Raw genomic sequence first — 13,989 nt, forward strand, 5'->3', positions numbered from 1 at the left:
GTGGGTGTGAGGAGCTGTGTGACTGTGAGGAGCTGTGCGGGTGTGAGGAGCTGTGCGGGTGTGAGGAGCTGTGTGGGTGTGAGGAGCTGTGCGGGTGTGAGGAGCTGTGCGGGTGTGAGGAGCTGTGCGGGTGTGAGGAGCTGTGTGGGTGTGAGGAGCTGTGCGGGTGTGAGGAGCTGTGTGACTGTGAGGAGCTGTGCGGGTGTGAGGAGCTGTGCGGGTGTGAGGAGCTGTGCGGGTGTGAGGCGCTGTGCGGGTGTGAGGCGCTGTGCGGGTGTGAGGCGCTGTGTGGGTGTGAGGCGCTGTGTGATTGTGAGGAGCTGTGTGGGTGTGAGGCGCTGTGCGGGTGTGAGGCGCTGTGCGGGTGTGAGGCGCTGTGCGGGTGTGAGGCGCTGTGTGGGTGTGAGGCGCTGTGTGGGTGTGAGGCGCTGTGTGATTGTGAGGAGCTGTGTGATTGTGAGGCGCTGTGCGGGTGTGAGGAGCTGTGTGATTGTGAGGAGCTGTGCGGGTGTGAGGCGCTGTGTGACTGTGAGGCGCTGTGCGGGTGTGAGGCGCTGTGTGGGTGTGAGGCGCTGTGTGACTGTGAGGAGCTGTGCGGGTGTGAGGAGCTGTGTGGGTGTGAGGAGCTGTGCGGGTGTGAGGCGCTGTGCGGGTGTGAGGAGCTGTGTGACTGTGAGGAGCTGTGTGATTGTGAGGCGCTGTGTGGGTGTGAGGCGCTGTGTGGGTGTGAGGCGCTGTGTGATTGTGAGGAGCTGTGTGATTGTGAGGCGCTGTGCGGGTGTGAGGCGCTGTGTGGGTGTGAGGCGCTGTGCGGGTGTGAGGCGCTGTGTGGGTGTGAGGCGCTGTGTGGGTGTGAGGCGCTGTGTGGGTGTGAGGCGCTGTGCGGGTGTGAGGAGCTGTGTGATTGTGAGGAGCTGTGTGATTGTGAGGCGCTGTGTGGGTGTGAGGCGCTGTGTGGGTGTGAGGAGCTGTGTGATTGTGAGGCGCTGTGTGGGTGTGAGGCGCTGTGTGGGTGTGAGGCGCTGTGTGACTGTGAGGAGCTGTGTGGGTGTGAGGCGCTGTGTGGGTGTGAGGAGCTGTGTGGGTGTGAGGAGCTGTGCGGGTGTGAGGAGCTGTGCGGGTGTGAGGAGCTGTGTGATTGTGAGGCGCTGTGTGGGTGTGATGCGCTGTGTGGGTGTGAGGCGCTGTGTGACTGAGAGGAGCTGTGTGGGTGTGAGGCGCTGTGTGACTGTGAGGAGCTGTGTGACTGTGAGGAGCTGTGTGGGTGTGAGGCGCTGTGTGACTGTGAGGAGCTGTGTGACTGTGAGGAGCTGTGTGGGTGTGAGGCGCTGTGTGACTGTGAGGAGCTGTGTGACTGTGAGGCGCTGTGTGTGTGTGAGGCGCTGTGTGGGTGTGAGGCGCTGTGCGGGTGTGAGGAGCTGTGCGGGTGTGAGGCGCTGTGCGGGTGTGAGGCGCCCGTGTGGGTGTGAGGCGCCCGTGTGACTGTGAGGTGCTGTGCGGGTGTGAGGCGCCCGTGTGGGTGTGAGGCGCCCGTGTGGGTGTGAGGCGCTGTGCGGGTGTGAGGCGCCCGTGTGGGTGTGAGGCGCCCGTGTGGGTGTGAGGCGCTGTGCGGGTGTGAGGCGCCCGTGTGGGTGTGAGGCGCTGTGCGGGTGTCAGGAGCTGTGCGGGTGTGCATAGAATCAACGAATGATACAGCACAGAAGGAGTACCTGTGCCGGCTCTTTGAAAGAGCTCTCCAATTAGTCCCACTCCCCTGCTCTTTCCCCAAAGCCCCGGAAATATTTCCATTTCAAATATTTATCCAATTCCCTTTTGAAAGTTATTATTGAATCTGCTTCCACCGCCCTTTCAGGCAGTGCATTCACAGATCATCACAACTCACTGCGTAAAGAAAATTTGTCCCCATCTTCCCCCTGGTTCTTTTGCCGATCACCTTAAATCTGTGTCCTCTGGTTACCGACCCTTCTGCCAATTGAAACAGTTTCTCCTTATTTACTCTATTAAAACCCTTCATGATTTTTAACACCTCTATCAAATCTCCCCTTAACCTTCTCTGCTATTTAAGTAGAAGAACCCCAGCATCTCCAGTCTCTCCACGTCACTGAAGTCCCTCGTCCCTGGTACCATTCTATTAAATCTTGTTTGTACCCTCTCCAAGGACTTGACAACTTTCCTAAAGTGTGTTGCTCCGAATTGGACACAATAGCCCCAATATTGCCTGGAAGGTGGGGAGGGAGCAGGCGGGTGAGGTGGGGTCTGTCGGGGCCCAGGAAGCCTGGAAATCCCATGAGGATGGCAGCTTCATTGGAATTTTTTTACTCCGTTTTCTGTCTAGCAGCCCCAAGTGGAAACATTTTCTCTACGTCTACCCTATCAAACCCATTCATTATTCTAAAGACCTCTATCAGGTCACCCCTTAGCCTTCTCTTTTGTAGAGAAAAGAGTCCCAGCCTGTTCAGCATTTCTGGATAAGGCTATCCTTTCAGTTCTGGTATCATCCTTGTGAATCTTTTTTGCACCCTCTCCAATGCCTCTCTATCCTTTCTATAATATGCAGACCAGAACTGTGCACAGTACTCCAAGTGTGGTCTATCCAAGGTTCTATACAAGTTTAACATAACTTGGGCTGACAAGTGGCAAGTAACATTCGTGCCACACAAGTGCCAGGCAATGACCATCTCCAATAAGAGAGAGTCTAATCACCTCCTCTTGACATCCAATGGCATTACCATCGCCGAATCCCTCCACCATTCGGGTGGTCACCATTGACCAGAAACTTAACTGGACCAACCACTTAAATACTGTGGTTACATGAGCAAGTCAGAGGCTAGGTATTCTGCAGCAAGTGACTCACCTCCTGACTTCCCCAAAGCCTTTGCACCATCTACAAGGCACAAGTCAGGAGTGTGATGGAATACTCTCCACTTGCCTGGATCAGTGCAGCTCCAGCAACACTCAAGAAGCTCGACACCATCCAGGACAAAGCAGCCCGCTTGATTGGCACCCCATCCACCACCCTAAACTCCCTTCACCACTGGCGCACCGTGGCTGCAGTGTGTATCTTTTCCAAGAGGCACTGCAGCAACTCGCCAAGGCTTCTTCGACAGCACCTCCCAAACCCACGACCTCTACCACCTAGAAGGACAAGGGCAGCAGGCACATGGGAACAACACCACCTGCACGTTTCCCTCCAAGTCACATACCATCCTGTCCTGGAAATATATCGCCGTTCCTTCATTGTCGCTGGGTCAAAATCCTGGAACTCCCTTCCTAACAGCACAGTGGGAGAACCTTCACCACACGGACTGCAGTGGTTCAAGAAGGCGGCTCACCACCACCTTCTCAAGGGCAATTAGGGTTGGGCAATAAATGCCGGCCTCGCCAGCGACGCCCACATCCCATGAACGAATGAAAAAAAACTTCTGCTTTTCAATTCTATCCCTCTAGAAATGAATCCCAGTGCTTGATTTGCTTTTTTTATGCCCTTATTAATAGTGATTTGTGTAGCTATACTCCGAGATCCCTCTGCTCCTCTACCCCATTTCGACTCTTATTATCCAAGCAGTATGTGGCCTCCTAATTGTTCCTATTAAAATGCACCACCTCACACTTATCTATATTGAAATTCATTTGCCAATTACAGGCCCATTCTGCAAGTTTATTAATGGCCTCTTGCATTTTGATGCATTCTTCCTTTGTATTAAATACACCCCCCAACTTGGTGTTGTCCACAAATTTTGAAATTGTACTTCCGATTCCCGAGTCCAAATTGTTGATGTAAATTGTGACCAACAGTGGTCCCAGCACCGATCCCTGTGGAACACCACTTCCCACCTTCTGCCAGTCTGAGTAACTACCCTTAACCCTGTTCTCCTTTTTCTGTTTTGTAGCCAGTTTGCTATCCATTCTGCTACCTATCCCCTGACCTTAATCATGAGTCTACAATGCAGTAACATATCGAAGGCAATCGGGGGTGGGGTCTCTTCCATCGGGGATGGGGGGGTCTCGGTGAATGTTGGTTTAAATCCTTACCAGTAATTTCTGAGATGGGGGTCGTTGGGGGTGAATGAGAGTTTGTGATCCTATGCCAGAATCATATGCTCATTGGTGGGGAGGAGAAAGAAAGACTTGCATTTATATAACGCCTTTCACAACCTCAGGACGTCCCAAAGTGCTTTGCAGCCAATGAAGTACTTTTTAGCAGTGTAGTCACTGTTGTAATGTTGGAAACGTGGCAGCCAATTTGCGCACAGCAAGATCCCACAAACAAAAATGAGATAACGACCAGATAATCTGTTTTAATGATGTTGGTTGAGGGATAAATATTGGCCAGAACACCAAGGAGAACGCCTCTGCTCATCTTCAAAATAATGCCATGAGATCTTTTATATCCACCTGAGAGGGCAGAGGAGGCCTTAGTTTAACATCTCATCCGAAAGATGGCACTTCCAACAATGCAGCTCTCCCTCAGTAATGCAGTCGAGTATTAACCTGGATTTTCTGCTCAAGTCCCTGGAGTGGGATTTGAACCCACTACCATCTACTTCAGAGGCAAGAGTGCTACCCACTGAGCCACGGGTGAGAAGGTTTGTTGTCCTATCCTGGAATTCCTGTGATGTGTTTGTGGCCCTATCCTGTGGGGATGCATTTGGGCTTATGGTCATTTTTTTGTTGGGGGTGGGGGGTGGTTGTTCTCGATATATGCTCATTGGCTTGGTTCCCAATTTTTGCTCGGTGGGTGGGGTTTGATTTGTGTTTTTTTGCTGAGTTGAGTGGAGGCCACGTTTATTATTGTACCGGGGGATGCAGAAAGCAATGCAATGGTGGTCCTGTGGTGGAGAGATTTCTTTTCAATGGCTGCAGTTTCCGCTAGTTGATCTCCCCTGGCATTGCACATTGGGAGTCAAAACCAGTGAAACCTTTCAGGTCAAACAAAGGAGTTAATTGAACCAAGACAGGGAGGGAAGGGGTGAGTGAAAGGGAGAAGCATTGAAGCAGACTGAGTGAGGGGGAGAGGAAGGGTAGGGAAGGGAGAAGGGGTGAGAGGAGACTGAGTGAGGGGGATAGGAAGGGTAGGGAAGGGAGAAGCATTGAGAGGAGAGAGGGCATGAAGAGCTGGCTCCAGATTTAGGCCAGAAATAAGGAACATAAACCAGGGTGAGCAGGAGAGAAGAAACTTCATCATCAGTGCAATATAAGTAACATTCATTTTTTGAACTTCCTAACAGCACCAGCATTAGCATTAAAAGATGAAAAGCATAATGGATGTCCCTGGCAGTTATATCCCGCTGCATATGGGAAATGTGGTGGATTCAATCAAAGGGCCCGTCAACCATTGCTGAGGGAAGACTCAGCTGAGGAAAAAGAAGGACCTTTAGGAACTCTGTGTGGAAAGTAGATTTATTAGAGCAGATATGACAGAGAAGGAGAAAATTAGAGAAAGGGATGAAGTATTTACTGGAAGTGGGGTGGGAAGAAACACAATCCAAATAGTTGTGGAGTCCAAGCTTATAATAAATATCTGTGGAAAGTCTATTGCCAAAGATGGGGAATGAGAAAGCCAGAAAAAGAAGGGAAGAGATGGACCATAAAAAGGCAAAGAATGGATGAGAATTGGAAACATATTTGAAGTGCTATAATTTATATAAGCAAAAGAGCCAAGTTCTTATAAAATTTTATGATTCCAGTAACTTCACTTCAGAATATTGCAATATTTCAGATTTTGTCATCATTCTTAAAAATCTAAGCTTGTGCACACCCTCAAGATTGATTCAGGGTGTTAACAATTGATTATTTTCTGAATCTTTAATTTAATTGAGTGATGGCTGGAAGAGTGAAGAGACCCAACACAAAGAACTCTCAACCAAAAGTTTGCCTGAGAGAACTGAGACCAGCTGCAAGTGCTGAGCTGTTCCTGAGATGTGTCAATCACAGGTTTAAAGGGCCAAATCACCTCTGGCTGCATCTCGCCTCCATTTCAATGGTGAGATTCAGAAGCCATGGGAAAACCGTGCAGGTGAAGTAAAATTCCTTTTAAAATTCAGAATCAACAACATATTACCTACCTCAAGTATTTGAAGGAGGTAAATTGCCCCTTTAATGATCTGTCCGCCGGTATTAATTGGGGATGTGACTTCTGGGTTTCGGCTGCCTGCACATCCAGATGTGCCCACGTTAAACCCATGTTGGAGCCAGGTTGTGGTCACGCTTCAAAAAGCTATTATTTTAACCTTCCACCTGTCCCCAGCCTACCCATTCTTTGGGGCTAAAATTACCCCTCGAGGCTGAGTCTCTGTGGATTGAAAGGATCTGTAACAAATGTGCTTATGTGCTGCTGCTTTAATACGTGACCCTGAGTCAGAACCTTTAAGGAATCAAGTCCTGGGAGCTGGCATCATCACTGATCATCACACATCCCACATATGAGTCGGCCTGCTCGAATGCCCTTTGCTAATGAGTGGACCTTGCTTCTGATTGCAGATTTTGGCTGGAGAGCAGACATTAATCCTCCAAACAACAAAGTGGCACTGTTTGAATTCGAGGTTGTGATTGGTGCTGACGGCCGAAGGAATACACTGGAAGGTAAGCAGGGTCCCAGGGAGCGAGCAGGAGGGACGGGGGGGAGAGCAGAGTGTCCCACAGAGAGGGCAGGAGTGACGGGGGGAGGACGGAGTGTCTGACAGAGAGGGCAGGAGTGACCGGGTGAGAGCGCAGTGTCCCACAGAGAGAGCAGGAGTGACGGGGCGAGAGCGCAGAGTCCCATGGAGAGAGCAGGAGTGACGGGGCAAGAGCGCAGAGTCCCATGGAGACAGCAGGAGTGATGGGAGGAGGACGGAGAGAGCAGGAGTGACGGGGCGAGAGCGCAGAGTCCCATGGAGACAGCAGGAGTGACGGAGCGAGAACACAGTGTCCCACAGAGAGGGCAGGAGTGATGGGAGGAGGATGGAGAGGGCAGGAGTGACGGGGGGAGGACGGAGTTTCTGACGGACAGGGCGGAAGTGACTGGGTGAGAATGGAGTGTCTGACAGAGGGGCAGGAGTGACGGGGGAGAACAGAGTGTCTAACGGAGAGAGCAGGAGTGACGGGGCGAGAACGTGGGACCCACGGAGAGAGTAGGAGTGACGGACGAGAACGCAGTGTCCCACAGAGAGAGCAGGAGTGACTGGGCGAGAGTGGAATTTCCGACGGAGAGAGCAGGAGTGACGGGGCTAGAACGGAGTGTCTGACGGAGAGAGCAGGAGTGACGGGGCGAGAGCGCAGTGTCCCACGGAGAGAGCAGGAGTGACGGGGCAAGAACGCAGTGTTCCACAGAGAGGGCAGGAGCGACTGGGCGAGAGTGGAATTTCTGACGGAGAGAGCAGGAGTGACGGGGAGAGAACGCAGTGTCCCACGGAGAGAGCAGGAGTGACGGAGCAAGAACACAGTGTTCCACAGAGAGGGCAGGAGTGACTGGGCGAGAACGGAGTGTCTGACGGAGAGAGCAGGAGTGACAGGGCGAGAACGCAGTGTCCCACGTAGAGAGCAGAAGTGACGGAGCGAGAACGCAGTGTTCCACAGAGAGGGCAGGAGTGACTGGGCGAGAGTGGAATTTCTGACGGAGAGAGCAGGAGTGACGGGGTGAGAACGGAGCGTCCCATGGAGAGAGCAGGAGTGACGGGGTGAGAGCGGACTGTATGACGGAGAGGGCAGGAGTGACCAGGCGAGAGTGGAGTGTCTGACGGAGAGGGCAGGAGTGACGGGCGAGAGCGGAGTGTCTGACGGAGAGGGCAGGAGTGATGGGCGAGAGCGGAGTATCTGACGGAGAGGGCAGGAGTGACGGGGCGAGAGTGGAGTGTCTGACTGAGAGGGCAGGAGTGACGGGGCGAGAGTGGAGTGTGACGGAGAGGGCAGGAGTGACGGGGCGAGAATGCAGTGTCTGACTGAGGGCAGGAGTGACGGGGCGAGAGTGGAGTGTCTGACGGAGAGGGCAGGAGTGACGGGGCGAGAATGCAGTGTCTGACTGAGGGCAGGAGTGACCGGGCGAAAGTGGAGTGTCCCATGGAAAGAACAGCTGAGTCAGGGCGAGAGCGGAGTGGCCCAGGAAGAGAGCAGGAGTGACGAATACTCCTGTATGTGTTGTGATCATTTTTAGGGCACAAATCAGACCAATTGATCTGTGCCCGATCTGTTCAGGGAGAGTGATCCTGGGTGGGCCTGTGTCCGCTCCGTGCAGGGGGGGGTGGTCAGGGGGGACGGTCGGGGGGTGGGGGGGGCCTGTGTCTGGTCTGTGCGGTGGGGGTGGTCGGGGGGTGGGGGGGGCCTGTGCCTGGTCTGTGCGGTGGGGGTGGTCGTGTGTCTGGTCTGTGCGGTGGGGGTGGTCGTGTGTCTGGTCTGTGCGGTGGGGGGGGGGGCCTGTGCCTGGTCTGTGCGGTGGGGGTGGTCGTGTGTCTGGTCTGTGCGGTGGGGGTGGTCGTGTGTCTGGTCTGTGCGGTGGGGGTGGTCGTGTGTCTGGTCTGTGCGGTGGGGGTGGTCGTGTGTCTGGTCTGTGCGGTGGGGGTGGTCGTGTGTCTGGTCTGTGCGGTGGGGGTGGTCGTGTGTCTGGTCTGTGCGGTGGGGGTGATTGTGTGTCTGGTCTGTGCGGTGGGGGTGGTCGTGTGTCTGGTCTGTGCGGTGGGGGTGATTGTGTGTCTGGTCTGTGCGGTGGGGGTGATTGTGTGTCTGGTCTGTGCGGTGGGGGTGATTGTGTGTCTGGTCTGTGCGGTGGGGGTGGGCCTGTGTCCGATCTCGATAAGTCCGATGAGACCTGCAGTGCCGTTATGGAAGTGTGGAGTGTGCGAGTCCAGCACTCTCCTTCCTTACTTGGTTGTTCTCCAGTCTGCTGCTGGTGTGTGCAGCCTGAACAGTCTTTTTAAGATGTGGAGATGCCGGTGATGGACTGGGGTTGACAATTGTAAACAATTTTACAACACCAAGTTATAGTCCAACAATTTTATTTAAAAATCCACAAGCTTTCGGAGGCTTCCTCCTTCCTCAGGTGAATGTGGAAAATGCTGGAAATTTGTGGAAATGTGGAAATTTAAATCTTTTTAAAGGCTGCACTCCAGCAGATTACACCCATTTCACACGGGATTTACACCAATCATTACTTCAGTGGGGATGCAAATAAGCTGACCCAGGAAACCCTCCTGACCCCCGGCGGGCACGAGTGTTCCATTGGTGTAACAGTGGCACAATTGACCGTGAAGAGATTCCCTCCTCAGTAGGCACAGACTGAAAGACTTTCAGTTAAACTTAATCATTCCAACTCATCATGTGCCAGCCGTGACTCAGTGCTCGCACTTTCGCCTCTGAAGGTCATGTGTTCAAGCTCCACTTCCTAGACTTGAGCCCACAATCCAGACTGACATTCCCAGTGCAGTACTGAGGGAGTGGTGCACTGTCGGAGGTGCCGTCTTTCGGACTGAGGCCTCGCCTGCCCTCTCAGATCCCATGGCTCTATTCAAAGAAGAGCAGGGGACTTCTCCCCAGTGTAAAAACATTCTCCTCATCTTCCCCCTGGTTCTTTTGCCAATTACCTTAAATCTGTGTCCTCTGGTTACCCACCCTACTGCTACTCGAAACAGTTTCTCCTTATTTACTCTATCAAAACCCCTCCAAATTTTGAACACCTCTATCAAACCTCCCCTTAACCTCCTCTGTTCTCAGATTCTCCAGTCTCTCCACATAACTGAAGTCGCTCATCCCTGGAACCATTCTAGTAAATCTCTTCTGCCCCTCTCCAAGACCTTGACATCCTGCCTAAAATGTGGTGTCCAGAATTGAACACAATACTCCAGCTGAGGCCTAACCAGTGTTATATAAAGGTTTTATAACCTGGTGTTGTAAGATTACTTACATTTGTCCACCCCAGTCCATCACCGGCATCTCCACGTCATTATAAAGGTTTAGCATAACTTCCTTGCTTTCGTACTCTGTGCCTCTATTAATAAAGCCCTGGATCCCGTATGTTTTTTTAACAGCCTTCTCAACTTGTCCTGCCACCTTCAAACATTTGTATACATACATCTCCAGGTCTCTCTGCTCCTGCATCTCATTGTGCCATTTAGTTTATATTGCCACTCATTCAAAATGGATCACTTCTCAATTTTCTACATTAAATTTAATTTGCCATGTGTCTGCCCATTTCACCAGTCTGTCTATGTCCTCCTGAAGTCTGTTACTATCCTCCACATTGTTTACTGCATTTCCAAGCTTTGTGTCATCAGACTTTGAAATTATTCCCTGTACACCCAAGTCCAGGTCATTAATATATATCAAAAATTGCAGTGGTCCTCATACTGACCCCTGGGGGAATCCACTGTATACTTCCCTCCAGTCTGAAAAACAACCATTTGCCACTACTCTCTGCTTTCTGTCCCCTAGACATTTTGTATCCACGCTGCCACTGTCCCGTTAATCTCATGGGCTTTAATTTTGCTAACAAGTCTATTACTAATAATCCTTTCACTAATAATACACCTGTACGAACAAGATAGTGTGAGAGGCAAATAGTGCAGTCTCTCTCTGCATTACACCAGTGCTATGGCTTCACCATTAATACTGACTCCCTGGCTCTGACAACTGATCACATCTCAGCCCCTGCTCAGTGACTCCCTGTGATTGGCTCTGACAACTGATCACATCTCAGCCCCAGCTCAGTGACTCCCTGTGATTGGCTCTGACAACTGATCACATCTCAGCCCCTGCTCAGTGACTCCCTGTGATTGGCTCTGACAACTGATCACATCTCAGCCCCTGCTCAGTGACTCCCTGTGATTGGCTCTGACAACTGATCACATCTCAGCCCCAGCTCAGTGACTCCCTGTGATTGGCTCTGACAACTGATCACATCTCAGCCCCTGCTCAGTGACTCCCTGTGATTGGCTCTGACAACTGATCACATCTCAGCCCCTGCTCAGTGACTCCCTGTGATTGGCTCTGACAACTGATCACATCTCAGCCCCTGCTCAGTGACTCCCTGTGATTGGCTCTGACAACTGATCACATCTCAGCCCCTGCTCAGTGACTCCCTGTGATTGGCTCTGACAACTGATCACATCTCAGCCCCTGCTCAGTGACTCCCTGTGATTGGCTCTGACAACTGATCACATCTCAGCCCCTGCTCAGTGACTCCCTGTGATTGGCTCTGACAACTGATCACATCTCAGCCCCTGCTCAGTGACTCCCTGTGATTGGCTCTGACAACTGATCACATCTCAGCCCCAGCTCAGTGACTCCCTGTGATTGGCTCTGACGACTGATCACATCTCAGCCCCAGCTCAGTGACTCCCTGTGATTGGCTTTGACGACTGATCACATCTCAGCCCCAGCTCAGTGACTCCCTGTGATTGGCTCTGACAACTGATCACATCTCAGCCCCTGCTCAGTGACTCCCTGTGATTGGCTCTGACAACTGATCACATCTCAGCCCCTGCTCAGTGACTCCCTGTGATTGGCTCTGACAACTGATCACATCTCAGCCCCTGCTCAGTGACTCCCTGTGATTGGCTCTGACAACTGATCACATCTCAGCCCCTGCTCAGTGACTCCCTGTGATTGGCTCTGACAACTGATCACATCTCAGCCCCTGCTCAGTGACTCCCTGTGATTGGCTCTGACAACTGATCACATCTCAGCCCCTGCTCAGTGACTCCCTGTGATTGGCTCTGACAACTGATCACATCTCAGCCCCAGCTCAGTGACTCCCTTTGATTGGCTCTGACAACTGATCACATCTCAGCCCCTGCTCAGTGACTCCCTGTGATTGGCTCTGACAACTGATCACATCTCAGCCCCTGCTCAGTGACTCCCTGTGATTGGCTCTGACAACTGATCACATCTCAGCCCCTGCTCAGTGACTCCCTGTGATTGGCTCTGACAACTGATCACATCTCAGCCCCTGCTCAGTGACTCCCTGTGATTGGCTCTGACAACTGATCACATCTCAGCCCCAGCTCAGTGACTCCCTGTGATTGGCTCTGACGACTGATCACATCTCAGCCCCAGCTCAGTGACTCCCTGTGATTGGCTTTGACGACTGATCACATCTCAGCCCCAGCTCAGTGACTCCCTGTGATTGGCTCTGACAACTGATCACATCTCAGCCCCTGCTCAGTGACTCCCTGTGATTGGCTCTGACAACTGATCACATCTCAGCCCCTGCTCAGTGACTCCCTGTGATTGGCTCTGACAACTGATCACATCTCAGCCCCTGCTCAGTGACTCCCTGTGATTGGCTCTGACAACTGATCACATCTCAGCCCCTGCTCAGTGACTCCCTGTGATTGGCTCTGACAACTGATCACATCTCAGCCCCTGCTCAGTGACTCCCTGTGATTGGCTCTGACAACTGATCACATCTCAGCCCCTGCTCAGTGACTCCCTGTGATTGGCTCTGACAACTGATCACATCTCAGCCCCTGCTCAGTGACTCCCTGTGATTGGCTCTGACAACTGATCACATCTCAGCCCCTGCTCAGTGACTCCCTGTGATTGGCTCTGACAACTGATCACATCTCAGCCCCTGCTCAGTGACTCCCTGTGATTGGCTCTGATAACTGATCACATCTCAGCCCCAGCTCAGTGACTCCCTGTGATTGGCTCTGACAACTGATCACATCTCAGCCCCTGCTCAGTGACTCCCTGTGATTGGCTCTGACAACTGATCACATCTCAGCCCCTGCTCAGTGACTCCCTGTGATTGGCTCTGACAACTGATCACATCTCAGCCCCTGCTCAGTGACTCCCTGTGATTGGCTCTGACAACTGATCACATCTCAGCCCCTGCTCAGTGACTCCCTGTGATTGGCTCTGATAACTGATCACATCTCAGCCCCAGCTCAGTGACTCCCTGTGATTGGCTCTGACAACTGATCACATCTCAGCCCCTGCTCAGTGACTCCCTGTGATTGGCTCTGACAACTGATCACATCTCAGCCCCTGCTCAGTGACTCCCTGTGATTGGCTCTGACAACTGATCACATCTCAGCCCCTGCTCAGTGACTCCCTGTGATTGGCTCTGACAACTGATCACATCTCAGCCCCTGCTCAGTGACTCCCTGTGATTGGCTCTGACAACTGATCACATCTCAGCCCCTGCTCAGTGACTCCCTGTGATTGGCTCTGACAACTGATCACATCTCAGCCCCTGCTCAGTGACTCCCTGTGATTGGCTCTGACAACTGATCACATCTCAGCCCCTGCTCCATGACTCCCTGTGATTGGCTCTGACAACTGATCACATCTCAGCCCCTGCTCAGTGACTCCCTGTGATTGGCTCTGACAACTGATCACATCTCAGCCCCTGCTCAGTGACTCCCTGTGATTGGCTCTGACAACTGATCACATCTCAGCCCCTGCTCAGTGACTCCCTGTGATTGGCTCTGACAACTGATCACATCTCAGCCCCTGCTCCATGACTCCCTGTGATTGGCTCTGACAACTGATCACATCTCAGCCCCTGCTCAGTGACGCCCTGTGATTGGCTCTGACAACTGATCACATCTCAGCCCCTGCTCAGTGACTCCCTGTGATTGGCTCTGACAACTGATCACATCTCAGCCCCTGCTCAGTGACTCCCTGTGATTGGCTCTGACAACTGATCACATCTCAGCCCCTGCTCCATGACTCCCTGTGATTGGCTCTGACAACTGATCACATCTCAGCCCCTGCTCAGTGACGCCCTGTGATTGGCTCTGACAACTGATCACATCTCAGCCCCTGCTCAGTGACTCCCTGTGATTGGCTCTGACAACTGATCACATCTCAACCCCTGCTCAGTGATTCCCTGTGATTGGCTCTGATAACTGATCACATCTCAGCCCCTGCTCAGTAATTCCCTGTGATTGGCTCTGATAACTGATCACATCTCAGCCCCTGCTCAATGACTCCCTGTGATTGGCTCTGATAACTGATCACATCTCAACCCCTGCTCAGTGACTCCCTGTGATTGGCTCTGATAACTGATCACAT

The 13,989-nt window shown here is 52.3% G+C and overlaps 1 protein-coding gene across 1 annotated transcript in view; it reads left to right on the plus strand.

Moving 5' to 3' along the window:
- LOC137334897 (F-actin-monooxygenase MICAL3-like) overlaps positions 1-13,989 on the plus strand; it is a 173,462-nt gene that overhangs the window by 114,663 nt on the left and 44,810 nt on the right. The window contains exon 5 of the mRNA XM_067999978.1: positions 6,481-6,582. Coding sequence (XP_067856079.1) covers positions 6,481-6,582 — 102 coding nt within the window. The remainder of the gene's footprint in view (positions 1-6,480; positions 6,583-13,989) is intronic.

This window comes from Heptranchias perlo, chromosome 18, assembly GCF_035084215.1.
Source record: "Heptranchias perlo isolate sHepPer1 chromosome 18, sHepPer1.hap1, whole genome shotgun sequence".
NCBI classification, from domain to species: Eukaryota; Metazoa; Chordata; class Chondrichthyes; order Hexanchiformes; family Hexanchidae; genus Heptranchias; species Heptranchias perlo.